General features: G+C 42.2%; 1 protein-coding gene across 1 annotated transcript; it reads left to right on the top strand.

Annotated features, from left to right (window-relative positions):
- The first annotated feature begins 620 nt into the window (after positions 1-620).
- CHRNB4 (cholinergic receptor nicotinic beta 4 subunit) lies at positions 621-21,340 on the top strand. Its single transcript, XM_044979264.1, has 5 exons — positions 621-761; positions 14,003-14,047; positions 14,163-14,272; positions 16,764-17,736; positions 20,797-21,340. The coding sequence occupies exons 1-5, from the start codon at positions 648-650 to the stop codon at positions 20,935-20,937; spliced, it is 1,383 nt and encodes a 460-aa protein (XP_044835199.1). The 5' UTR covers positions 621-647; the 3' UTR covers positions 20,938-21,340.
- The last annotated feature ends 6,085 nt before the right edge of the window (positions 21,341-27,425 follow it).

The raw sequence follows: 27,425 nt of genomic DNA, 5'->3' as shown, positions 1-27,425 counted from the left end.
GAAGGCCTAAGTCTAGAACAGTGCTTTTGGTTCTGCTATACTTCAGCAAAATAGTCTAGAACCAGAAATACACAGTGCTCTTTAATCATTTGAAAACCTTTCTATAGTTTATCCCCAGACTCTTCCCTATACATAGCACACTCTTTTCCTACCATACATGTGCCTGGGATTCCTCCTTCATCTGCTAGGACAGTTAAAGGGAAGATTTTAAAGTCACAAATGGGATTGGAGATCTGTCTTCTGTGTCTTCAAAAATGTCTTCCTAAAACATGAAAAAGGACTTCCAATTTCTATTTCACACCCTGCCACAGAGAGTACCTATTGGTTTGGTGCTGCACTGATGAAGAAACAGTTTCCAGTTTTAACATGAAAAGCAAAGGAGTAAATTCTCCCTTGATTTATGCCTTGTCCAATAAAGCTGACTTCAGTAGAGCAGAATTTGTCCCAAAGGGCTTTCATAATAAACCCAGATCTTTCTGTTTCACATTCAGTTAGAGTCTTTCAAAAATCCAGAGCTTTTCTTATTTCATTTGAATGAGGATTCTGTGCTGCAATGCTCGCTTCATAATGTAATCTCTTCTTCATTCTGGGATCTTGTTCTGTGCTGTTTTACAGGAAGCGATGCGTCAGATGCTGAGGAGAAGCTAATGAACCACCTACTGAGCCCTGCCAGGTATAATAAGTTAATTCGCCCTGCTGTCAACTCCTCGCAGTTGGTATCTATAGAACTGCAGGTTTCCCTGGCACAGCTAATCAGTGTGGTAAGTTTGAATAAGATGTGTCTTTTCGTTCATTACTATTTGTACAGAAGAGGTAGCTCACTCTGTATGTGACAGATTGTATTAGCATGACTGTCTCTCTATGTCTCTGTTGTTATATGGTTTATATAATCGTAAGTGACATGGGCAGATACATGTTTTATTATCTATTTGTCTATCAGGCAATATTCAGAATGTGTAAGTATAACCTTTATTCAAGCAAAAGGAGATCTATTTACTCCCAAACTATAAAATCCTGAAAAAATACAGAGACAGATCCTTAGCTGACACAATCTGGCATAGTTTCATCAACTTTAATAGAGCTACACCAATTTACATCAGATGAGGCTCTCCTCCATAATGTATATAATGATAAATTATCTTTTCCTGAGTACAGTGAAAAAATGTGGTATGATCTGAGAACAGAAGTGAGGGCCAGGAACTCCTGTCCAAGAGCTCTGAATCTCTGTGGGATCTAGACCAAATCACTTAGGAAAGGACTTACCCAATCCCTATTTAGGACAGCAGTTAGATATATGCTTAACTTTTGCATGAGCTTTAGTCCTATTAATTTAAATGGAGCTCAAGCACATTCTTAAAATTAAATATGTGCCTATGATGGTCCTCACTCAGGGGTTGGTTGGTCAGGTAGTGTCACCTAGTGGTCAGGGCTAAGGCCCATGACCTGCAGAGGGGTTGTTTGTAGGGGAGCCTGGGCCCTCCCACTCCACTGGGCTCTGACCTAAGGCCCTTTGAGGGCTATCAGTGATCTGACAGCGGAGGCTGCTTAAGGCTCCCCTCCCTGGGCCACTTCCTGTCTCCCCCCACGACTGTCCCAAGTCACCGTCTGGGATAAGGCGGCATGAAGGCTGCCAGTTCACCACAAAGCACCTTCTGGTGGTGGCATGCAGCATGGTATCTCTCTTCCTCGGGTGGCAACTGCCTTCTCCCATGGTATGGCCCACCCTCCTGGGCCAGCTCAGTCCAAAGGGCTTTCCCTGCTGGGGTAGGCCAAACAAAAAAACTAAGGGAATTACCAAAGTCCAGAGCTCATATGAGGGGGAAAGTGAAATGCTTCCCTCTCAGGCTGTCTCTGTGGCAGGTCCTCCCTTCCCTCAGGGAGGGATCTTTGGGCAGCTATCACAGGGCTGGTCCACACTAAGAAGGGGGGTCGAACTAGGGTACGCAAATTCAGCTACGTGAATAACGTAGCTGAATTTGAAGTACCCTAGTTCAACCTACTCACCCGTCCAGATGCGGCGGGGTCGAACTCCGCGGCTCCCCCGTCGACTCCACCACCGCCGTTTGCAGTGGTGGAGTACCGGAGTCGACCGCGGCGCTTCCGGAGTTCGAACTATCGCGTCTAGATCAGACGCGATAGTTCGAACTCCGTGAAGTCGAACTCACCGCGTCGACGGGGAAGGTAAGTGTAAACCTACCCTTAGGGAGAAATTTCTGCCTTCCTTGTGCTCTCTGCTGAAGAGTCTGCTCTCTTTCTTGGTCTGCCCAAATTAGCTGATCCCCAGCCTTTTAATTGTTCCTCCAGTTGGAGCATACCCTACAGGTGAGGCAGGGTAGGGCTGTCTAGGTCCAAAGTAGGACCTTAACCCCTTGTTGCCCAGGTGGGGTTTGTACACAATACCTAAGAGCTGTTCTAGGGCGGGATGCTGTACCAATAAAGGCAATGGAGGTTTTGTTATTGACTGCAGTGGGAAGAGCATCTGGCCCATAAATAGGGATGATGTCTTGAATTCTGCCTCAGTCTCCCGAGCTGTAAAATGGGGATAGGAGTGACCTGATGAACTAGTGATTAATTATAAGGTACTCTGAAGTTGGAAAGTGACATATTTCTAATTTTGATATAAGAGAGGAAGGGGAAAGACACCGATGGAAGTGACAGGAAGCTGCATGAATGGATATGCTTGAATATACGGAATTCCTTACCCAACAGATATTGTAATATAAACAAAGGGATTATAGGTCCAATGTTCCCCTCTGCTAGGAGATTCCATCTGGACATATTGAGAGATTTCCCTTCCAGAGTGTCCCCATGGTCCTCCCACAAAGAATAAAGGGTGCAGACTCACAGAATAGGGGGGAGCATGGTCTGCAAACCCCACAGAACCCAGGAGCAATAGGGTAAACAGTAAGTGCATAGATCCCAGCCCATCATTTGGGTTAGGCAGCTCCTCCAGAGCCTTCCTCCCACATGGTGGCAAGAATTGATTAGGCACAGCATTGCCATTTGATCAACTCCAACCACTTCTTCTATAGGGACAGATGCTTCCTAAGAGAGTAAATGGTGCTTTTTAGGAGCATTAGCTCCATCTTCAGGGATTTCCTAGCAGAAGTCCTCCAGAATCTTTCCCTCCCGTCTTTGGAGGCCCAGCCATGCCAGGGAGCCTTCCACACGCTCGATCAGAGAGAAGATATGTGCAGCAAAGCCACTGCCCCCTCCCTGTCATCCAAGCTGTACCAGAGACACACATGCCCACATCTGCTCACAGGGAGGGGAACTCCAGACCCAGAAAGCTTATACATACTATATTGCTAATGATATAACTCTTAAGTGTGGAAGGAATCCTATCCAAAGGCTCTTCCTTGTCCTTCATGCAGTAAGATATCTGCTCTAAATTTGCCAAAGTGCCTACACTTGGTGATATTTAGCCCAGATGCAGACTTCCACCTTCTTGACACAGCTTGCTGTACTATTGGAGAGACTCTCAACAACTGCCTCTGCAGCTTGTATAAAGACACAAGGCTTTTCACAACTTCTGGAACAACTTACCCTCTGCCCCCCGATCACTTTGGTGTCTCTATTGTCTCATGACCAATCTGGTTCTCTCTTCCACCCAGTATATCTGAATGGCCGGGTGCAAATGCAATAAGGCCATACTATGGTTCTGTGTAGGAGTAAAGCAGTGTGTTTTCCTTTTATCAGACACTGTGGTGATGAGCATGGTATCAATGCACAGACAGATAAAATTAGCTACCTTGAACACTCCACAGATATTTATTCCTAGAGCTCAGGATAAGGTAAACCACAAGTATTTGTGAAGTATCCAGACCTGACCATACAAACATGTTATCTAATGCAAATGAATTGGCAATCATTTACCTAACATTAAAAAACATTAGTGCGGACAAACTCTTAGGCGATATCTACACTAGAAAAAGAAGTTTTTAACACCTTAGATAACATGTTAAGATCTTAGGGAAGAGAAGGCAAGCTGTAGTTTCCTGGACTACTTCACAAGTTAAATTGTATTGTCTACATAAGATCTTAACACATTAGTTAACATATGTTAAAAACACCCTTTCCTAGTGTAGACACAGTCTTAGGATACAGCTACTCAGTAAATTACAGTGCAATTGTACAGTATACCTGCTCTAGCTCTAATTTAACTAGCTCCCATACCAATAGCAGTGAAGACACAGTGGCATGGACCCCAGCATATGCTAACAACCTGAGTACATACCCAGGGTCAGCAGCAGGCATATACTGAGGTGGCTAGCCCATGCCATCAAGTTTTCACTGCCATAATTACCCATGCTATCAAGATTAAATCTAGTTTGGGTATGCCTACCTACCCCACAATTATACCTTAATTTGCACTGTAGACATACCCTATGGGGAGCAGAGTGCAGGGAGCCTGAAATGTACAGTAACTCCTCACTTAACGTTGTAGTTATGTTCCTGGAAAATGCGACTTTAAGTGAAACGATGTTAAGCGAATCCAATTTCCCCATAAGAATTAATGTAAATAGAGGGGGTTAGGTTCCAGGGCAGCTTCCCCTACTCTGCAAGCACCAGAGTATGCTCCCTAATTGATCAGCAACAACAACAAAACAACGTTAAGCGGGACGACTTTAAGAGAGGTGTTACTGTACTATTGCTCATGCATAGCCTCCACTCACATTGTCACAGTAACACAACAACCCTACAACCCTGCTTCCTATCCTGAAAGGATTTCCAGGATCCAGGCCCATACAGGGCCTCACATGATTTAATCTAGAGCATCTTTATGATAAAACTTCCTGTAAAATGAGAGATCAAGAGTCTCACTGACCAACTAGTATGGCATCAGACGAATAATGAAGGAAGGAATGGATTTATTGAATCCAACTGAGTCCCAAGCAGAACAGACAATAAAATAAACAGAAGACCAGGAACGAAAATAAAAACAAATAATAATCTAGCTATTACTTATAAGTATTCTATTTACCTAACATTGTTAATTTGAAGAGACAGACTCAATTTCTAGAGATAAATATGACATTGAGATTAGTGAGACCAGGCTAACCCAGGACAATCGCTGGGAACTTAAAGGCAGTTAGCAATATTGCTAAGGGACAATACTGAGTCTTAACTGATTTAGTTTATCTTTGTATTTTTGGCCCTTTTCTCTGGTGTCTCTTATCTGAAAAGCCACTCCAGCTCCACTTTCTGCTGTTGCCCTGCAGGTCTGCAGCAACATCTAAGGACAGCTCGATTACCTTTTTGTCCTTATCTTCCATCCAAATTGCTTTTATGCTGGCTGCCAAGCTACTTAATTTAAAGGGCCCCTTTGTGTTTACTGCCAACTAACAAGAAAAACAGAGTCAATGAGATTTGGTCAATTTAGTTGCCAGGTAGCGACTCACCTATTTCTAGAGAGTATGTACCCATGAATTTAATGCTGGGGAAAGGTGCAGAATTGAGGAGACTTCTGTTTATCCACAGAATGGGTAGAGCATAAGAAGCAGCAGAGGAGGCTTCCACTAATGAGCCTCTTCCCACAGCTAGAGTAATCACCTCTACAGACAAGAAACCAGATAGGTCTCCATATCCATTCAGTCTTTGACATCTTGTTGAGACTTCCTACTAGGGTACACATTAGAATCATAGAATATCAGGTTGGAAGGGACCTCAGGAGGTCATCTAGTCCAACCCCATGCTCAAAGCAGGACCAATCCCCGACTAAATCATCCCAGCCAGGGCTTTGTCAAGCCTGACCTTAAAAACCTCTAAGGAAGGAGATTCCACCACCTCCCTAGGTAACCCATTCCAGTGCTTCACCACCCTCCTAGTGAAAAAGCTTTTCCTAATATCCAACCTAAACCTCCCCCACTGCAACTTGAGACCACTACTCCTTGTTCTGTCATCTGGTACCACTGAGAACAGTCTAGATCCATCCTCTTTGGAACCCCCTTTCAGGTAGTTGAAAGCAGCTATCAAATCCCCCATCATTCTTCAGCTATCAAATCCCCCATCATTCTTCTCTTCTGCAGACTAAATAAGACCAGTTCCCTCAGCCTCTCCTCATAAGTCATGTGCTCCAGCCCCCAACCATTTTTGTAGCCCTCCACTGGACTCTTTCCAGTTTTTCCACATCCTTCTTGTAGTGTGGGGCCCAAAACTGGACACAGTACTCCAGATGAGGCCTCACCGATGCCGAATAGAGGGGAATGATCACGTCCCTTGATCTGCTGGCAATGCTCCTACTTATACAGCCCAAAATGCTGTTAGCCTTCTTGGCAACAAGGGCACACTGTTGACTCATATCCAGCTTCTCGTCCACTATAACCCCTAGGTCCTTTTCTGCTAAGGTTACCAGATGTCCCGATTTTTGGGTCTTTCTTAGATAGGCTCCTATTACCTCCCACCCTCGTCCCAATTTTTCACATTTGCTGTCTGGTCACCCTATTTTCTGCAGAACTGCTGCCTAACCACTCAGTCCCTAGTCTGTAGCAGTGCATGGGATTCTTCCATCCTAAGTGCAGGATTCTGCACTTGTCCTTGTTGAACCTCATCAGATTTCCTTTGGCCCAATCCTCTAATTTGTCTAGGTCCCTTTGTATCCTATCCCTACCCTCCAGCGTATCTACCACTCCTCCCAGTTTAGTGTCATCTGCAAACTTGCTGAGGGTGCAATCCACACCATCCTCCAGATCCTTAATGAAGATATTGAACAAAACCGGCCCCAGGACTGACACTTGGGGAACTCCGCTTGATACCGGCTGCCAACTAGACATGGAGCCATTGATCACTACCCGCTGAGCCCAATGATCTAGCCAGCTTTCTATCCACCTTATCTTCCATTTCTCCAGCCCATACTTCTTTAACTTGCCGGCAAGAATACTGTGGGAGACGGTATCAAAAGCTTTGTTAAAGACAAGGAATAACAGGTCCACTGTTTTCCCCTCATCCACAGAGCCAGTTATCTTGTCATAGAAGGCAATTAGATTAGTCAGCCATGACTTGCCCTTGGTGAATCCATGCTGACTGTTTCTGATCACTTTCCTCTCCTCTAAGTGCTTCAGAATTGATTCCTTGAGGACCTGCTCCATGATTTTTCCAGGGACTGAGGTGAGGCTGATTGGCCTGTAGTTCCCCGGATCCTTCTTCTTCTCTTTTTTAAAGATGGGCACTACATTAGCTTTTTTCCAGTCATCTGGGACCTCCCCCAATCGCCATGAGTTTTCAAAGATGGGTCAGAAATAGGAGGGAGCGTGAGCTATAATGGCAGAGAGAAAGGAGGGTCAGGGCAAAACTGGGAGGCAAGATCAAACCAGTATCTTAGATGCGAGAAGTATGGGCAATAAGCAGGAAGAACTGGAAGTGCTAATAAATAAATACAACTATGACATTATTGGCATAACCAAAACTTGGTGGGATAATACACGATTGGAATGTTGGTGTGGATGGATACAGCTTGCTCAGGAAGGATAGACAGGGGAAAAAGGGAGGAGGTGTTGCCTTATGTATTAAAAATGTACACACTTGGACTGAGGTGGAGATGGACATAGGAGACAGAGGTGTTGAGAGTCTCTGGGTTAGGCTAAAAGGGGTAAAAAAACCAAGGGTGATGACATGCTAGGAGTCTACTACAGGCCACCTAACCAGGTGGAAGAGGTGGATGAGGCTTTTTTTAAACAACTAACAAAATCATCCAAAGCCCAAGATTTCGTGGTGATGGGGGACTTCAACTATCCAGATATATGTTGGGGAAATAACACAGTGGGGCACAGACTATCCAATAAGTTCTTGGACTGCATTGCAGACAACTTTTTATTTCAGAAGGTTGAAAAAGCTACGGGGGGGGGGGGAGCTGTTCTAGATTTGATTGTAATAAATGGGGAGGAACTTGTTGAGAATTTGAAAGTGGAAGGCAGCTTGGGTGAAAGTGATCATGAAATCATAGAATTCACAATTCTAAGGAAGGGTAGAAGGGAATACAGCAAAATAGAGACAATGGACTTCAGGAAGGTAGATTTTGCTAAGCTCGGAGAGCTGATAGGTAAGGTCCCATGGGAATCAAAACTGAGGGGAAAAACAACTGAGGAGAGTTGGAAGTTTTTCAAAGTGACACTATTAAGGGCCCAAAAGCAAGCTTTTCCACTAGGTAGGAAAGATAGAAAATGTAGCAAAAGACTACCTTGGCTTAACCGCGAGATCCTGCATTATCTAAAAAATAAAAAGGAGTATAAAAATGGAAACTAGGACAAATTACAAAGGATGAATATAGGCAAACAACACAGGAATGCAGGGGAAAGATTAGAAAGGCAAAGGCACAAAATGAGCTCAAACTAGCCACAGTAATAAAGGGAAACAAGATGACTTTTTATCAATACATTAGAAGCAAGAGGAAGACCAAGGACAGGGTAGGCCCACTGCTCAGTGAGGAGGGAGAAACAGTAACAGGAAACTTGGAAATGGCAGAGATGCTTAATGACTTCTTTGTTTCGGTCTTCACAGAGAAGTCTGAAGGAATGCCTAACACAGTGAATGCTAATGGGAAAGGGGTAGGTTTAGAAGATAAAATAAAAAAGGAACAGGTAAAAATCACTTAGAAAAGTTAGATGCCTGCAAGTCACCAAGGCCTGATGAAATGCATCCTAGAATACTCAAGGAGCTAATAGAGGCGGTATCTGAGCCTCTAGCTATTATCTTTAGAAAATCATGGGAGACAGGAGAGATTCCAGAAGACTGGAAAAGGGCAAATATAGTGCCCAGCTATAAAAAGGGAAATAAAAACAACCCAGGAAACTACAGACCAATTAGTTTAACTTCCGTGCCAAGGAAGATAATGGAGCAAGTGGTTAAGGAAATCATCTGCAAACACTTGCAAGGCGGAAAGGTGATAGAGAATAGCCAGCATGGATTTATAAAGAACAAATCATGTCAAACCTATCTGATAGCTTTCTTTGATAGGATAACGAGTCTTGTGGATAAGGGAGAGGTGGTGGATGTGGTATACCTAGACTTTAGTAAGACATCTGATACCGTCTCACATGATATTCTTATCAATAAACTAGGCAAATACAACTTAGATGGGGCTACTATAAGGTGGGTACATAACTGGCTAGATAACCATACTCAGAGAAAAAAGAACAGGAGTACTTGTGGCACCTTAGAGACTAACACATTTATTTGAGCATAAGCTTTTGTGGGCTACAGCCCACTTCATCGGATACTCAGAGAGTAGTTATAAACGGTTCCCAATCCTGCTGGAAAGGTATAACAAGTGGGGTTCTGCAGGGGTCTGTTATGGGACCGGCTCTGTTCAATATCTTCATCAATGACTTAGATATTGGCATAGAAAGTATTCTTATTAAGTTTGCAGACGATACCAAACTGGGAGGGATTGCAACTGCTTTGGAGGATAGGGTCATAATTCGAAATGATCTGGACAAATTGGAGAAATGGTCTGAGGTAAACAGGATGAAGTTTAATAAAGACAAATGCAAAGTGCTCCACTTAGGAAGGAACAATCAGTTTCACACATACAGAATGGGAAGAGACTGTCTAGGAAGGAGTATGGCAGAAAGGGATCTAGGGCTTATAGTGGACCACAAGCTAAATATGAGTCAACAGTGTGATGCTGTTGCAAAAAAGCAAACGTGATTCTGGGATGCATTAATAGGTGTGTTGTGAGCAAGACACGAGAAGTCATTCTTCTGCTCTACTCTGCGCTGGTTAGGCCTCAACTGGAGTATTGTGTCCAGTTTTGGGCACCGCACTTCAAGAAAGATGTGGAGAAATTGGAGAGGGTCCAGAGAAGAGCAGCAAGAATGATTAAAGGTCTAGAGAACATGACCTATGATGGAAGGCTGAAAGAATTGGGTTTGTTTAGTTTGGAAAAGAGAAGACTGAGAGGGGACAGGATAGCAGTTTTCAGGTATCTAAAAGGGTGTCAATAAGGAGGAGGGAGAAAACTTGTTCATCTTAACCCCTAAGGATAGAACAAGAAGCAATGGGCTTAAACTGCAGCAAGGGAGGTTTAGGTTGGACATTAGGAAAAAGTTCCTAACTGTCAGGGTGGTTAAACACTGGAATAAATTGCCTAGGGAGGTTGTGGAATCTCCATCTCTGGAGATATTTAAGAGTAGGTTAGATAAATGTCTATCAGGGATGGTCTAGACAGTATTTGGACCTGCCATGAGGGCAGGGGACTGGACTCAATGACCTCTCAAAGTCCCTTCCAGTCCTAGAATCTATGAATCTATGAATAAGATAATGGCCAATCGCTCTGCAATCACATCCACCAATTCCTTTAGCACCCTCAGATGCAGTGCATCCGGCCCCATGGACTTGTGCTCGTCCGGCTTTTCTAAATAGTCATGGACGACTTCTTTCACCACAGAGGGCTGGTCATCTCCTCCCCATACTGTGCTGCCCTGTGCAGTAGTCTGGGAGCTGACCTTGTTCATGAAGACAGAGGCAAAAAAGCATTGAGTACATTAGCTTTTTCCACATCCTCGGTCACTAGGTTGCCTCCCTCAGTAAGGGACCCACACTTTCCTTGACCTTCTTCTTGTTGCTAACATACCTGAAGAAACCCTTCTTGTTACTCTTAACATGTGAGTTATGTTGGCTTTTTGTGATGTGTCCACCAGGAACTGGACTGAGACCATCTACCACTTCACAGCAGAGGATGTGGGGGAGATCCTCACACCCAAGCCATTATTTTTAGGTGACAAATCTGAGGAACTGTCCCAGACTGAGGTGTCAATACAAGACATTTTGGAACAAACTGATAAATTAAACAGTAATAAGTCGCTAGGACCAGATGGTGTTCACCCAAGAGTTCTGAAGGAACTCACATATGAAGTCACAGAACTACTTATTGTGGTATGTAACTAATCACTTAAATCAGCTTCCACACCAGATGACTGGAAGATAGCTAATGTAATGCCTATTTTTAAAAAAGGCTCCTGAGGTGATCCTGGCAATTACAGGCTGGTAAGCCTAACTACGGTACCAGGCAAATTGTTTGAAAGTACAGTAAAGAAAAAAATTATTATATGCACAGATAAACATGATATGTTGGGGAAGAGTCAACATGGCTTTACTAAATAGAAATTATGCCTCACCAATCTATCAGAATTTTTTGGAGAAGTCAACAAGCATGTAGACAAGAGTGATCCAATCTATATAGAGTACTTTGACTTTCAGAAAGCCTTCAACAAGGTCACTCACCAAAGGTTTTTAAGCAAACTAAGCAGTCATGGGATAAGAGGGAAGATCATTCCATGGCTCAATAACTGGTTAAAAGATAGGAAACAAAGGGTAGGAATAAATGGTCAGTTTTCACAAAGGAAAGAGGTAAATAGCAGGGTTCCACAAGGATCTGTACTGGGACCTGTGCTGTTCAACATATTCATAAGTGATCTGGAAAAGGGAGTGAACAGTGCGTGGCAAAATTTGCAGACGATATAAAATTACTTGACAGTTAAGTCCAAAGCAGACTGCAAAGGGATCTCACTAAATTGACTGGGCAAAAAAAGGCAGATGAAATTCTGTGTTGATAAATGCAAAGTAATGCATATTGGAAAAAATAATCCCAACCATACATACAAAATGATGGGGTCTAATTTAGCTGTTACCACTCAAGAAAGAGATCTTGGAGTCATCGTAGATAGTTCTCTGAAAACTTTCACTCAATAGGCAGCAGCAGTCAAAAAAGCTAACAATGTTAGGAACCATTAGGAAAGAGATAGATAATAAAACAGGAAATATCACACCTTGAATAATTTGTGCAGTTCTGGTCACCCCATCTTTAAAAAGATACATTAGAATTGGAAAAGGCGCAGAGAAGGCAACAAAAATGATTATGGGTGTGGAACAACTTCCATACAAGAGATTAAAAAGACTAGGGGTCACCTGATTAAATTAATAAACGACGGTTTAAACAAACAAGAGGAAGTACTTCACACAACACACATTCAACCTGTGGAACTCATTGCCATGGGATGTTGCATAGGCCAAGTATAACTGGGTTAAAAAAGAATTACATAAATTAATGGAGGACTGGTCCATCAATGACTATTAGCCAAGATGATCATGAAACCCCATGCTCTGGGTGTTCCTAAACTTCCAACTGGCAGAAGCTGGGACTGGATGGATTACTCTAAATTGCTCTATTTTGTTCATTCCCTCTGAAGCATTTGGCACTGGCAATTGTCAGAGATAGGATACTGGACTAGGTGGATTATTGGTCTGACTCAGTATCGCCATTCTTATGTAATAATTTTAGATAGAACACTGAGTGACCATCAGATGTTAACAGCTTCTTGCAGTCATTATTTACCTGGTCTAGATGTGAATCAGTAACCCAGTAGTGAAAGGGTCTATTACCCATTACCAGTCTCCCAAGACATCAAGCCTCTTGGAATAGTCGAGGGAGGAGTTTACTACTGTTTATTGTTTGGAATACCCCTTCAACAGTTTGAAAATAGAATCTCTTCAATGGCGTGATGGATTTTTAAAATAAATATATTTAGAATCTGAATACTTCTCGCCATTTTCATGTACAACAATATTTGGGGTCTCAGCTATTTGACAGTGTCCTCTCTCTGCTAGCCTCACTCAGACATTAGTAACTGTTACAGGTCACTCTGCTTTACACTCCTTTGTTCTTCTCTCAGCTTTATTGTTTTTCATCATCCATGTCATTAAGTCTGCTGCTGCTCTTGGATCAGTGGTAGAATTATTTACATTGTTGAATCAACACAAAACTGCAGTGAGAATAAACCTTAGTTCTATTGCTGGGATCATTCTGGTTCTTATGGTAATGTCAAAGCTGGTGTGGCTTCAGGAATCTCTGCTTGATAGAAATCTTTCTTTATAATTTATCTATCCTCATTTTATTTACCACTCCACTCATTTTATGTCATCTGTAAATTTTATCTGCAATGACTTTATATTTTCTTCCAAATCATCGTAGGGCCAAGAACAGATCCCCCTGAAATCCCACTAGAAACATCCCCACAGAATCAGAATTCCCTATTTACAATTAGTTTTGGCAATCTATCAGTTAACCAGTTTTTAATCCATTTAATATGGGCCTCATTGATTCTGCATATTGCTAGGATCGCTGTTTATTTTTATCAGAATGACATGTGGGACTAAGTCAAATGCCTTGCAGAATTTTAAGTATATTACGTCAACAGTTATTTTTATCAACCAAACATGTAATCTCATCAAAAAAATCTATGTCAAGTTTGCTTGACAAGACCTATTACCCATAAAATCATGTTGATTGACATTAATTTTGCTACCATCCATTAATTCTGTACTGACTGAGTTCTATATCCGCCTTTCTATGATTTTGCCTAGGATCATTTTCAGGCTAACTGACCTGCACTCATCCAGGTCATCCCATTTATCCTTTTCAAATATTGGTACAGCATTAGCTTTTCTCCAGTCCTCTGGAACTTTCTCAGTAGTCCAAGATTTGTTAAAAATCAACAGTAGTCGTTCAGAGAGCTCCTCGCCAATTCTTTTAATACTCCTAGGTGCAGGTCATCCAGTTCAGAGTGGATGAGAGCCCCCACCTGTACTAGCCCCAATAGTGGTATAATCCAAAATAACAATTCCATTGGCCTGATTAATAGAAAAAGATTGTCAGAAGACTATTACTTTACCCATTACTTGTTCTTGGGGTTTTAAAACAGCTTCTTAAATCTGCACATACCCAAGTCCATCTTAGTTAATAGTTATAATGAATAACAGAATTGCATGAAATACTGTACCATGTCATATTTTATGTGATTATTAATATAGTCAGAATTGTGCATTTTAGTGATAGACCAGTAGACACAGAAAGATTTCTAATGTTATAAAAGGTAGATTTTACATTATATGCAATGGTTTTAGGCAGCCAGGAGTTTGAGGTATTCCTGAAAGATTAATGAATAAATCCTAATAATAGGACTAACTTTATACAGTATAGATTTATAAATGTTTTTTCCTTCTTTAGAATGAACGTGAACAGATCATGACCACAAATGTCTGGCTAAACCAGGTAACCATCCCGTGCGGATGCTATTGCCATGTATCAACACATTGCTTTCTTGTTGTCAGTATGACTTGACTGACACAAAATAACTTACATCACCGTTGTACAATTCTTTCTCTAGGAATGGACTGACTATCGTTTGGCTTGGCAGCCCTCTGACTATGAAGGCATAAATAAGCTGAGAATCCCTTCTAAGCACATCTGGCTGCCAGACATTGTGCTTTACAATAAGTAAGTCTTGATACAGAAAATGTTGCAAAGATTTTAAACAGAAACAAAAATCCTATTGATTTAGCAAGGAAAAAAACCCCAAATCTTTTTCTTTTGCAGGGAAAATAAGCTTACAGTAAGCTTAGAATATTATTTAAATGAATAATATTGTATACTTCACAGTGAAAAAATCTCTCCAAGGAAAAGTGGTAGATCCCTGTTCAAATCCCTTCTCATCAGGAAGAGGGGGAACTAGAACCAGTTGTCTCCCACATCCAGGGTGATTACCCTAACCATTGGGCTAAAGGTTATAAGGGTGGTCTTCCTCCTTATCCTCCCAGCTGTTTTGTGTGGAATTAGGTGGCCTCTGAGCCCACATATCGGATCAGGTCTTGCACTCAATTTAGGTGCCAGAACATGTCTTCCTCCCACTTCATGGATCACTAGCACAGATAGGCAGCTCCCTGCAGCCCAGACTTAAGAACCTCTCTCTGAGAGCAAAGCAGGGCAGAGGACACACTCCTCTGGTCAGCATCTCCCAGTGCCTAGTATAGGTGGCTTCCCACCTAGCATGCTGGCTTTTGTGGATTGTATTCTAAGGAACCTCTCTCTCCCCATTCATTGTATAGAGTGGCAGGTGCCTAACTCAGGTTTTGTGGGTCACAGTGTTGTTTCTGTGATTTTCTAGACACCTAAAAGTTCTGCGTTGTGATGCTTAGGGTCACACCTAGAGTCCTTTGTAGATCCAGGCCGATAGAACTAGCATGAAGAGATAAAATGAACAAGGTAAAGAGTTTCTATGTTGCTCAGTACCAGATGACTGGCAATGGATTAAAGAGCCTTACACTTCTATGCTGCTAATTGTAATTGCCCCAAGCTGTCAGTGATTCAAACATGCTTGCCTCTGGTGACTGTTAATTACCTACATAAAATGGCTTTGATGGTCTCAGTTGACTTCTATTCTCTGGAGTTGTCAGACTGGCACCTTTAAACTGTAACAGACTAGGAGAATTCTATATATTTATTTAATTATATATATACTCTGCACATCAGTACTCGGTGTCACATGCTGTATTGATGTGCAGAATTTATTTGGCTGTTTATTTGTTTCACACTTTACTTAGAAGAAAAATGTTAATACTTTCATGGCTCTTTATTAGCAGTAAATAATTACTTATGCCTATTTCTAAAAATTATGGCATATAATTTCTGCTTTGGTAAGAAGGTGCAACTCAGTTGAAGTCAATGGAGCTATTTACATCAGTGGTGAATCTGATCTGATTTTTTTGCTCAAGACAGATTGCCTCTAAATTATATATTTCCCCCCTTATTTTCTTTAATAAAAATGAAAAGGAACAATATAAAAAGTACTGTAGTTCAGACAATTTCTCTCTTACTATATTTTCTCTTATCTAACTTTAAAAACTGACTAACCCAATTTTATTAAAAATGACTGTCCTACTCAAGGTTTTATTCATGTTTGTTAATTTACAGAGAAATAAAGTGATGAATAGTTACTCTTTTCTAGTCTCACCGTGTCCTTCAATAACAGGATCAGTTAAGTTTATCAACAGATACTTATTTGGGAAATAGCGCTGCTTGAGTGAATGACATATCTAAGCAAAATAACCTTGAGATCATTTTAACAGCCTTTTCCATTAAATCTCAGACTGATTATACTTTCAGGAATATTTATTTGTAGTCATGCCATTTTGCATTGCTGCCCTACCAAATATCATAAGCTAAGTGGCATCAAGCTGTTAGTCCAAGAAGCACTAAAGTGCGTCAGGAAGTGATGTTCACCATTACTTAGGGAACACTCTTCCCACTGAACCAGTGACCCACCTCAGTGATGGAGGACACTCTTCTGGTACAGCTTTAGTCTTTTGGATGAGACACAAAACCAAGAGAATTTGTGGGCACTAAAAATCCCACAGGAGTAAGAGCAGGAGCTGTAATCAAAATTATCCTGCCTAAATTACAGCTCATGTAATTGCATTCATTCTGCCTCTGTTCCCCCTGTATTCCCAAGTGAATAAAGCATTCTTCTTCACTTCCTGCTCAAAACTGTTTAAAAGTGTTGCCATGAGCTGTTAATGGCTCTGTTCCAAAGCAAAGGTGGCTGCATTTTGGTGATGGGTGATCTTAGCTTTACATCTCTGTACACATCCCAATGGGGTGTAATAATGCATAATTAATTGTTTATAAAATACTTTGTGATTATTGGATGAAACAGGCCCTAGACATACACGTTATCATTAATAAATTATATTGTCTAAATATTGGCAAAAGGTTGAAAAATGTGTACGTAATTTTCATTGTCAAGTTATAAATACCTGAGGATTGGGTTTTATCACTGAAAGGGGACAGAAGTTTAATTCTAGCAGAGATAGTGGGACCTCTTTTGGATTCAGCAGAGGGGGCTGAGAATGTACTAGTTTGTCCTTTTCTGTATTTTGAACCCATGTTCTGTCTCTTCACCGTTTCTTTATTTTTTCTCCCATTTCCTCAGCGCGGATGGTACATATGAAGTTTCCCTGTATACAAATGTGATTGTAAAGAACAATGGAAGCATTTTCTGGTTGCCTCCAGCCATCTACAAGAGTGCCTGCAAGATTGAGGTGAAGCATTTCCCATTTGATCAACAAAACTGCACACTGAAGTTCCGCTCTTGGACATATGATCACACAGAAATTGATATGGTACTTAAAACTTCCATGGCAAGCATGGATGACTTTACACCAAGCGGAGAATGGGATATTGTAGCACTTCCAGGAAGAAGGACTGTAAACCCCTTAGACCCAAAGTATGTTGATGTGACATACGACTTTATTATTAAAAGGAAACCTCTTTTTTATACCATCAATCTTATAATTCCCTGTGTGCTTATTACATCATTGGCTATCCTGGTGTTCTACTTGCCTTCAGACTGTGGGGAAAAGATGACTTTATGCATATCTGTACTGCTTGCCTTGACTGTGTTCTTATTGCTGATCTCCAAAATTGTCCCTCCAACATCACTGGATGTCCCACTGATTGGGAAGTATCTGATGTTTACAATGGTATTAGTAACATTCTCAATAGTTACCAGTGTCTGTGTACTGAATGTCCATCACAGATCTCCCAGCACCCACACTATGCCCCCATGGGTAAAGGTGGTTTTCCTTCAGAAACTTCCAACTTTTCTGTTCATGAGACGCCCAGAGAATAACTCTGCAAGGCAAAGGTTAAGCAAGTGCAGAAAGAATAAATCTGATCATCTATGCATTGATCCAGCCGACCTGTACAAAAACTCCACCTACTTTGTGAACACAACCTCTGCCAAAAAATACGATTTGAAAGTTACTGAGAATCTGGATAACATCAGTGGCCATCAAGATTTTAGGTTAAGATCTTCAATGAAGTTTTCTCCAGAAGTCCAAGAAGCAATTGATGGAGTCAGTTTTATAGCAGACCACATGAAAAATGAGGACAACGACCAGAGTGTAAGTAACAGGAGAAATCATTCCCATCTTTCCAAACCCCAGTTTTCTTTCCTTTGATGTCTCAAATAAGCGTATTCTTCTTCAGAAGAGAAATAAGAACACAACCCTCTTCCTTAGTGTTAATTTTTATAGAGATCCTAGCTATAATTTTCATAGTCAATCACTGTGTAGTAATACATTTCTTTTCCTATAAATTTCCTATGAATAACAATTTGATAAAGCTGATATTGTTCTAAAAAGCAGTGTGCCAGGCAAAGAATCTGAAGCCCACAAACATTTATTGCTTTGGGGTGAAGGGAGATGGAGATGAGTTAATGTTAAACAAACTGTGTTTTCACATCAGCAAGGTAACGGGGTGTAGACCCCAGCTAGTGTGTGGCAGGGAGAGGGTTAACATTCAATACCTGTTCAGAGGAAACACCATATAATTGGGCCCATAATGAACGGACTGCAGGTAAGCCAGCCATGAGCATGGCTGGGTTCTGCAAGAGCAGAGGTGGGCAAACTACAGCCCAGCCCTTGAGCTCCCGGCTGGGAAGACTAGACCCTGGCCCTTTCCCTACTGTTCCCCCTTCCCCGCAGCCTCAGCGCAATGCTCTGGGCGGCAGGTTGCATGCTCCTACCGGAAAGCGCAGCTGCGGAGCCGCGGCCCGACCCAGTGCTCTGTGCTGCGCGCTGGCGTGGCTGGCTCCAGCCAGGAGGTGAGGCTGCCTGTCCTGGTGCTCTGGGCGGCGTGGCTGTAGCGCCACTAGCCACCAGTGCTCCGGGCAGTGTGGTAAGGGGGCAGGGAGCGGGGTTGGATAGAGGGCAGGGAAGTTTGGGGGGGTGGTCAGGGGCGGGGGTGTGGATAGGGGTTGGGTCGGTCAGAGGGCAGGGAACAGAGGGGTTGAATGGGGGCAAGGGTTCTGGGGGGCAGGAAGGAGAGGGGGGTTGGATGGGGCAGTGGTGGAGCAGTCAGAGGCTCCGGGGGCTGTCAGGGGACAGGGAACGGGGGGGTTGGATGGGGCAGGAGTCAGGGGGCTGTCAGGGGGCAAGAAGCAGGGGGAGTCGGATAGGAGGCAGGGGTCGGGGGCCAGGACATGCCTGGCTGTTTGGGGAGGCACAGCCTCTCCTAACCAGGCCTCCATACAATTTTGGAAACCCAATGTGGCCCTTAGGCCAAAAAGTTTGCCCGCCCCTGTGCTAGAGTAAGTAACTTAGGGCTGGGCTACACAAAGTAGTTTAACTAAATGGGTTTAGAAATGCATTTAGTTAGATTGGCACAAACCCCTTCTAGGAACACTATTATTTTGGACTAAAAGAGCCCTCTATCAATTAGCTCTCCATATCCTGTTTTGGTGGTTGACACATGGTGGTCATTATGCTGCCTCCCAACACCATTCAGAACTTTCTGGCAAGAGTGTGGCTAGAACCATGATATTCATACTGCAAAAGCTGAGGCTTCTTTCACTTGAGCAAAAGGAGACTCTCCATCAGCTATAAGCAGTATAGGACCCATGACACACATTTGAGCAGTTCCGCTGCCATCCTGTAGTGGTACATAGAGACACATTCCATTAGCTAGTACATTAAAGTTCAGAGAAGTATCCATTGAATAATGTTCAGCAAAACTCAGAAGGCTCAGATGAACACCCATGAATTTCCCCAACACCTACCCCACAACCATGAAAAATTTCCTACCCTCCTCTTCCCCAACTCCCAATCTAGCTTTAGATTCTCCATTACTGCTCTGTCTTCCTCTTCTCTTTTTAATATACAGGTTAAGTAGTCTGAAAGCCTGGCTCCTTTTTAACTTCAGATCTTGCAGGAGCCCCTCATGAAGCCACACTGGTGACTTTCTTGCATTTTCAAGGAACTAATTACTGGTCAACAGAAAAAAGAAAGATCAGATGCTAAATCTGTAAACATAGCCTTAAGTTTAAACAAACTGAAATGGACTTGATGTGCGCAAATGCTGAAAAATGCTGAAAAGGTGTTTCAATACTATCTGTGCTTTTGTAAAGAACTTGTACTGGATATTAAAAAAAGAGTGCAGGGTACTGGACTAGATGACCTCCCAAGGTCCCTTCCAGTCCTATGATTCACAAACTCCCTGTCCTCACCCTAGACTAATGAGCAATTATCCAAGGTATTGTAAGTTAGACATTAATTAAATGCTTTCTGCACACAGGTCCGTTGACATTAACTTAGAGTGCCTAGTTACAAACCATTGTTTTCTAGATTCAGAATTCTAATCTCTGCTTTTTCCATTAATTTCATGGTCTGATAACGACTGTTCATGTACTTACAGTATATTCTCTTCTCAGAAGCATGTAACACCCATTAGCGGCAATGGGAGGTACACGTGTGCATTGAGGGGGAAAATATGTAATGGTCTAGTACAAGGCAGGAGTCAATTGGGAAGTACTGTAAAGTCGTTAAGAGGAAGAGTTCCCATGTGTAACTAGAGTCATTTATAAAGGAAAAAATAAAAGTGATTAAAAAAGATTAACACTTTCGCTTTACAACTCACTAGTATGCCTGCAGTCGCTGTAGTGTAAGAACTGAATGTAAGGAGAGGGGGTAAAATCCTGGCCCCATTAAAGTCAATGGCACACCTCCCATTGTGACTTCAGTGGGTCCAGGATCTCATCCACACTGGACAGGGATTTGAGTACAACCAGCAGTGCTAACATGTATTAAAACACTTGCATACTGAGAATCAAGATCAACTACAGAGTTCTTTTCTTAAAAGCAGTAAGTATTGTTCATTCCTGTTAATTGGGATGAATAGTATCAGCAAATTAAAATTCACACACAGGATCTTACTGGATTATGCTGACGGACTATCCAGTCTGGCACCAAGCATTCAGTAGTGATCAATACCTGATGCTTCAGAGCAAGGTGTAAACTATTTCTAGTGTTATTCACCAACTGTCCAGGACCCCTGTGGTGATCCTGAACCTTAAGATTTATTTTCTCTTATTTTCATATACAAACTACAAATATTGAGCATCAACAAAAGAGATGGAGATGAACATGGTAAATTGCTATGAATCTTTAACTGGCTTTTTCTTCCAGGTCATTGAAGATTGGAAATATGTTGCCATGGTAGTGGACAGACTGTTTCTCTGGATATTCATCTTTGTTTGTGTCCTTGGGACTGTTGGGCTATTTCTCCAGCCACTTTTTCAAAACCACTCTGCTGCTGTGAGCCCTTAACTCTCATTTAAAACTGTAAAATGCTTACACGGATGCTGAACCTGATTCTGCGCCCAGTTCCACTAGTGTAAATCCAAAGCGATACCAATGAAATCAGTTGCGTTAGTCTGGATATACACTGGTGAACTGAGAGCAGAATTTGGCCTGCTGTGTTATCATGATGTTAGGAATTTTCTAGAAGACATTCTTTTCTTTTTTAATTTCATTACTTTTGATGAAATATTGGCTCTTTTTTCAATATGTTTAAACATTTTATAGAGAAATGTATTTATTTCTACAACTTGCCAGTTTTCCTCAGAGTGCACCAGGATCATTATTAAAATTATTAAAATTATGCCACCTTGGGAAAGACGTGTTTCCATAAGATCCTGCAGTTCACATTGCACAATTTTGCTGTTTCAAGAGAAACTCTGTGTTTGGTTTATGGAGCCCAAATCAATATATGATAAACATATTTATACACTCTGTTCATTGGTGAAATCTAAATAAAATGTGAAAAACTCTCCTTTAAATAGCCTTACTTCCAAAACGTTCCAGTAGCCTTTATAACTCAGAAAAGGGAAATTGATTTACAGCACCACAAATCTGAAGCTCAACAGGGAAGTGTATAAGGAGCAGAGGCAAATGGTGACTCAAGAGAGGTTGGACTGCAAGTTCCATCTATGGAAAGGAGAGCAGTGCTAAAATGGGGAAGAAACAGCAAAGAAGAATCAATCCAGATTGACCATCCTGTTTTACTGGAGTAAATTATTTTTGGGCATGAGTGTGGATCAAGGTATTTTACAATGCAATCCTCAGAAAATAGCTGAGAAAGTACATAAACATGTCTTAGGGACTGGAGATTTGGGGGCCTGATTCTCCTACTACAGGATAGGACTTACCACCTACTGTCTTTATTAGCTGTTACTCACCCTGCTGCAGGAGAACTGCATTTTTTTGTGCTGGAGCAGTCTCAGCTTCATCTGTCAATATCATATGTAGTCACTTGAGCACCAGTAAGCAACACCACTGAAACAAATCACTAAGGTGCATCAGTGTTTCCATAGGAGAAGCTCTAAACTGTTGTTTCTATGTGAGCTTAACAGAATACAGTAGAACTTCAGAGTTATGAACTGACCATTCAACCACACACCTCATTTGGAACCAGAAGTACACAATCAGGTAGCAGCAGAGACCAAAAGAAAAAAAAAAGAGAGAGAGAGAGCAAATACAGTACAGTACAGTGTTAAACGTAAACTACTAAAAAATAAAGGGAAAGCAGCATTTTCCTTTCGCATGGAAGAGTTTCAAATCTGTATTAAGTCAACGTTCAGCTGTAAACTTTTGAAAGAACCACCATAATGTTTTGTTCAAGTTACAAACATTTCAGAGACAGAGTTACAACCAACCTCCATTCCTGAGGTGTTCATTATTCTATGGTTCTACTGTAAAAGTTTAAACCTAGTAGATAATTCACAGATGAAGACACCATTAGCTTTACCAGACTTGGTTTCTGTATCAAAAACCAATTACCCCACTACATGCAACCTACTAAATAATGTACTTTCAGGAAACCACTGTGAGTGGTGTAGAGAAGCAGCGTGAAGGCAGCTATATTCAATATGAATTGCAATGTTCTCCTTTTTCTGAGGGTGGTGGTACCTCAGGTTTCCCAACAGGAGATGTTGTGGCCATGTCCTTGTGACAATTTGTGGTCAGGACAATTTGTGAAAGGGTCAGGCCTGCTTACACCACCTGGAGAGAATGCATACGTACAGTAAGACGGGCAAGCCTCCCTGTACTCCAGGATTCTGCAGCTGCAGGGTTTTCACAGAACTGTGCTCTACAATCCAAGCTTTCATATAAAAAATGTTATTCTAGCCCTTATGGTTGTGGAAAAACCTTACGAGTGTAACCAGATGCCATGATGTTTGCCTAGTTCTGCTGACAACCCAAACCAAAAGCTGTGAAGTGTCAACAGTCCCCAACCATCTCAATAGGGGCTAATGCTGAAACCGAACAATGACAGTATAAATGCCAATATTAACTATCAAATTCTTTCACCCATTTTAGCAAAAACATTCAGCTAATCTGCCTATCCCACAATCTCAAACCACTTCCCGGGCTTTTCTGGGTCCCAAAAGCCCTAACTGTCCCCTACCCAGCAGCCAAAACCTCCAGTTTCTCCCCTTACATTCTCTCTAATGCAGTGAAATGTTTTCAGTAAAAATTCTGCAGCACAATGGAGATCCAGGGACAGACTCAGGGCTTAAGTTATGCCAGAGCTTGGCAGGTCATAGCCCTGGCATCTCTAGGTTTGGCAGTTCATAGCCTCAGCACCTCTAGGCTTGCTGCACCAGTTATGAGTGTAAAAAAAATTGCTTGAGTCCCAGCGCCTCTTTCATTACAAATTAAGAACTGGACAGACTCCATCTGTTTTGCACCACTCTGGCAGTGTAAAGGGGACAGAGAGCTATACCCTAATAGGGCAGCAGAGAAGAAGACCCCCCCAACAAAGCCTGACCAGACCCAGGGATCTGGCCTTGACAGCTTAAGAGCAGAATAAAATCAAATTAGTTTAGTATAAAAAACAAACAACACAAGGGATGTCACACTAGAGCTGGCTCAGATTCTCCAGTCTGCCCTCTAGAAGGGCACAGAAACTAGGGCGCCTTTCCTGCAGAATCCAGCTCCAGCCTCCCCCAGCATACACCAGGACACACAGCATGAAACCTAAGAACAGCAATATAGGCACCATAGCAAATATGTTCCCCATCTGATCCCATCACCCCTGCACAGCCTGTCTATACCACTGCCCTGCCCCTGCAGTCTACAGCCAGTCTCCATGTGCACTATGCCATTGCCCCTAAAGCCAGTGCCGGTGCTAGCCCACTGGGGGCCCTAAGTAGGAATATTTTTGCCTTCTCCCCCACCAACACATAAGTAACAGGTGGGGGCTCAGGGCCCTAAGCAATTGCTTAGTCTGTTTATGCCAACCACCAGCTCTGCCTACGCTTGTCTCTGCTCACACACAACACACACCGGTCCTCACCTCTCTGCCTCCACATCAGACTGCTTCCTCCTTTCCCGCCCTGCTGCTGGGTGCCAACACAGGGGTGGGTGACTGAGAGGGCAGGAGAGTCTCTTTGCTCTCAGTTCTGGCACCTGGAGCCACCACAGCCCTCACTCCCAGCTAGCAGTTGCAGGGAAAGGCCTGCTCAGTCCCCCTGAGCTGGAGCATGCTCAGGGCAGATAAAATCTTCAGCAAATTTAGAAGTCAACTAACAGTCACTACTGAGCATGTGCACACTGCAAATTCACAGAGGTTTGTAATTTGGCCAGGTTTTGGTGGATTTTCACAGGGATGGTACAAAATATATCTTTGGCACCAGATGACTTCCCTGCTCCAAAAAATGAAGACACTAGAGATTCTCAATTTAACAGCTGTAAGAATTTTTTATCAAGGACAAAACAATGTACTTTCTCCTAATCTTATTCTCAGTAATGGCTGACCCATTTTTGCTGAAACTTTCAAAAGTAATTCAGCTTGTGATAAGACCTAGCACAGAAAATGTCAGCCCAAACAGTAAGGTCTGGCAAAGTTTTAACCAGGCTGTTATAAAAGAATATAAGGCAATGCTCCTAGCTATTCCCACTAGAGCTGGTCAGAAAATATTTCTTCCCCTGCTCCCCCATGGAAAGTGTCAATAAAATTTTTAATTTTAATTTTTAATGGAAAATGTTGACTTTTCATCAAAAATCAAAATATTTCCACTGACAATTGAAATAATCTGAATTAAACTGGCACCTCTCACAAAAATGTGTTTAGTCAAAAATTCTGTTAAAAAACAGTTTCAATAAAAAATTTTCAACCAGTCCTTGCTCCCATCCTAGTGGGGAAAGTCCCTGCCCAGGAGACTTGGAGACTGTTCCCTTTTCTTTTCAGAGCTACTTCAGCCTGGATTGACCAGGACTGGTCCAAGGGCCCCTGTTAGGAAATCACATGTAACATTTTTATGAAATGCTGCACACATGACACAGCTCCTGATCAATTTGTCTGGGACTGTGGTAGCAAAAGGCAAACAAGCAGGACGAGCAAGAGCAGTGGACAACAGCTGAATGTTGGCTTGTTGCAGGGGTAACACCAATATCATGGTGTGGGGCAGAAGAATCCCTTTTCCCCTGCCTCATAATCTGAGCTGGATAGGGCTTCATTTCGAGAAGCATTTTTATAAAACACTTGGTTATGAAGAGCAAATGCTGTGCAGTTCTGTATAACTGCAGCTTCTGTTACTGCAGATATTCGTGGTTGGATGAGCTTTTCCCCTGTCTGCACAAACCCTTTTTTTACATAGTCCTGCAGTTGTCATAATCACATCTTTATATCACATCACCATCTGTTGCCATGAAAATAACCTTATCGCTGATCCAGCTGATTTCATCATGAGCTCCAGCAGGTGGATCAGGAAGAAGATCTTGCCTTGGAATACAAATATCACTGAGAATTTGCAACAAGCCAAATTAAGGCAAAACATCTGAAGTTTAGAATGGTTTGTAGCTGCTATTAGACAAACACCCCTTGAGCTTTGGGGGAATCTGGATTCAGATCTGAGCTTTGAAGCTTTAGCTCATGTCTAGCTGCTATAATTTATTTGTTCGTAGTGCAGAAGCTGCTCATTAATGAAAATGAAGAGGAAGGAGGGTGGGGAGAAAAGCCTAGTAAAAATACTAGAAAGGCTGAGAAACAAACACATCCACAAAGAGTTAAACTGCAGGACTAAAAAGACTGAGATCCTACTGAAAAATCAAAGGGACATATGGCTCATTTCCTCCAGCCTAATAGAATTATACAAATTATCAGAAGAGTGTGTGTCTGGGATGGATTGAATGATGCTCCGAGACAGATAAGCAGAGTAAATAAACTCCATGCTGAGAGCATAGAAAAAGGATTCCTCGACATTTGGCAGCAAACCAGCAAGATAGCAACTTGGGTGTATATCAGTGGTTCCCAAACTTTAACAACCTGTGAACCCCTTTCACTGAAATGTCCAGTCTCGCGAACCCCCTCCTAAAAATGAATGTTTCCAGGGATTTTCTCCTTTATCTGAGTATAAATTATAAAAGCAGTGATCTTGGAAATATAAAATTTGTTTTTATGACATGCTTATTATACACTATTTATTATTATTTATTATTTATTGTAGCATTTTTATTACATTATGAAAAAAGCAACACTCTTCCAAAATCTCACTTTTGTACTCTGTATCACTTTGAATAAGCCTGTTATAAGACAAGACTGCTAAGTTTCATCAAGGAGCATCAGATGTGAAACAGCAGGAAGGTATTTAAGAAGCCAGCTCAAATCATTCCTCCTACACAAGCATTCAGGTCTTGAGCAGTCCAGGCAAACAACGCACGTTACAACAAAGCTTAAACTTGTTCTTTATAATAATTTTTAAAACAATACTAGCTGCCTATTTAATTTTAAAAACAGCAAAAAATATCCGCCTCCCTTTCCATTTCTTATAAGGAATCTTGCAGTTTAAATCTCCTCAGTGTGACAGATATGCTTGTTTTGATCTGCTTAGCTCTTGGCAGTCCAGGGGCTCTGGGCTTCTGGCCCCCTGCTGTCCGGGGTCCCTAGGGACAGCTCTGTCCGCCATTAGGGCATTTTTTCCCGAGAACCCCCTGTAACATTTCGTGAACGCCCAGGGGTTCACAAACCCCAGTTTGGGAACCACTGGTGTATATCTACACTGCAATAAAAGACCCGCAGCACAGCTGAAGCTTGCCCGGTGAGCTGATTTGAGCTCACAAGGCTTGGGCTGCAGGGCTAAAAATGGCAGTGTAGACATTTGGGCTTGGGCTGGACTCTAAACCCTGTGGTGGGGGAGGATCTCAGAGCCCGGCCGAGCATCTGCACTGCTATTTTTAGCCCCACAGCTTAAGCCTCATGAGCCCAAGTCAACTGACCTAGGCTCTGAGACATGGTGCTGTGGTTTTTTTTTTGCAATATAGACACACACCCTCAAATAAAATCTTGGTGGCTTTCATCAGCATATGTGACCATTGCAGTTTTTTCAGTCCCCACTTCTTTAGGCAGCCTAATTGTCTTACTGCAGAGAATGACTTGGCCAGAGTCATACAGGAAGTCAGTGGTACAGCAGGGAATTGAATCACAGTCTCCTGAGTCCCAGGCTAAGCCCTACCCACTGATCCATCTTGCCTCTACAAATAGCCTTTTCTAAAATCCACATAGAATGAAAAGCCAGTTTCAAGAATCCCTCGAAACACTTAGCTCAGATATTTATGAGCATTTCTATTCCAGTTTACTTGGCTGCAAATCAGGATGGTACTTTGCAGGGCAGTTAGGATTCTCAATACTTTAAAAGTGACCTGGAAAGAGAGTTCTTAAATTGGCCATCTACCCTTTTTTTGTTTCATTATAACGTATGTAAGATGATGGCTTAGAAGGATTTTTTTTTCTCTGCTTGGCTTTTACTTTTGGG

This window comes from Mauremys mutica, chromosome 11 (assembly GCF_020497125.1).
Source record: "Mauremys mutica isolate MM-2020 ecotype Southern chromosome 11, ASM2049712v1, whole genome shotgun sequence".
NCBI lineage: Eukaryota > Metazoa > Chordata > Testudines > Geoemydidae > Mauremys > Mauremys mutica.
Note: the sequence above shows the minus strand (reverse complement) of the source record. Positions and strands in the feature narration are given on the sequence as shown.

Bases quoted from the DNA above. Each gene is read 5' to 3' on its own strand.
- CHRNB4 (XM_044979264.1), top strand. From the start codon at position 648: ATGAACCACCTACTGAGCCCTGCCAGGTATAATAAGTTAATTCGCCCT. The intron at 762-14,002 runs GTAAGTTTGAAT...TTCCTTCTTTAG, and splicing joins TGGCACAGCTAATCAGTGTG to AATGAACGTGAACAGATCAT. The intron at 17,737-20,796 runs GTAAGTAACAGG...TTTTTCTTCCAG, and splicing joins ATGAGGACAACGACCAGAGT to GTCATTGAAGATTGGAAATA.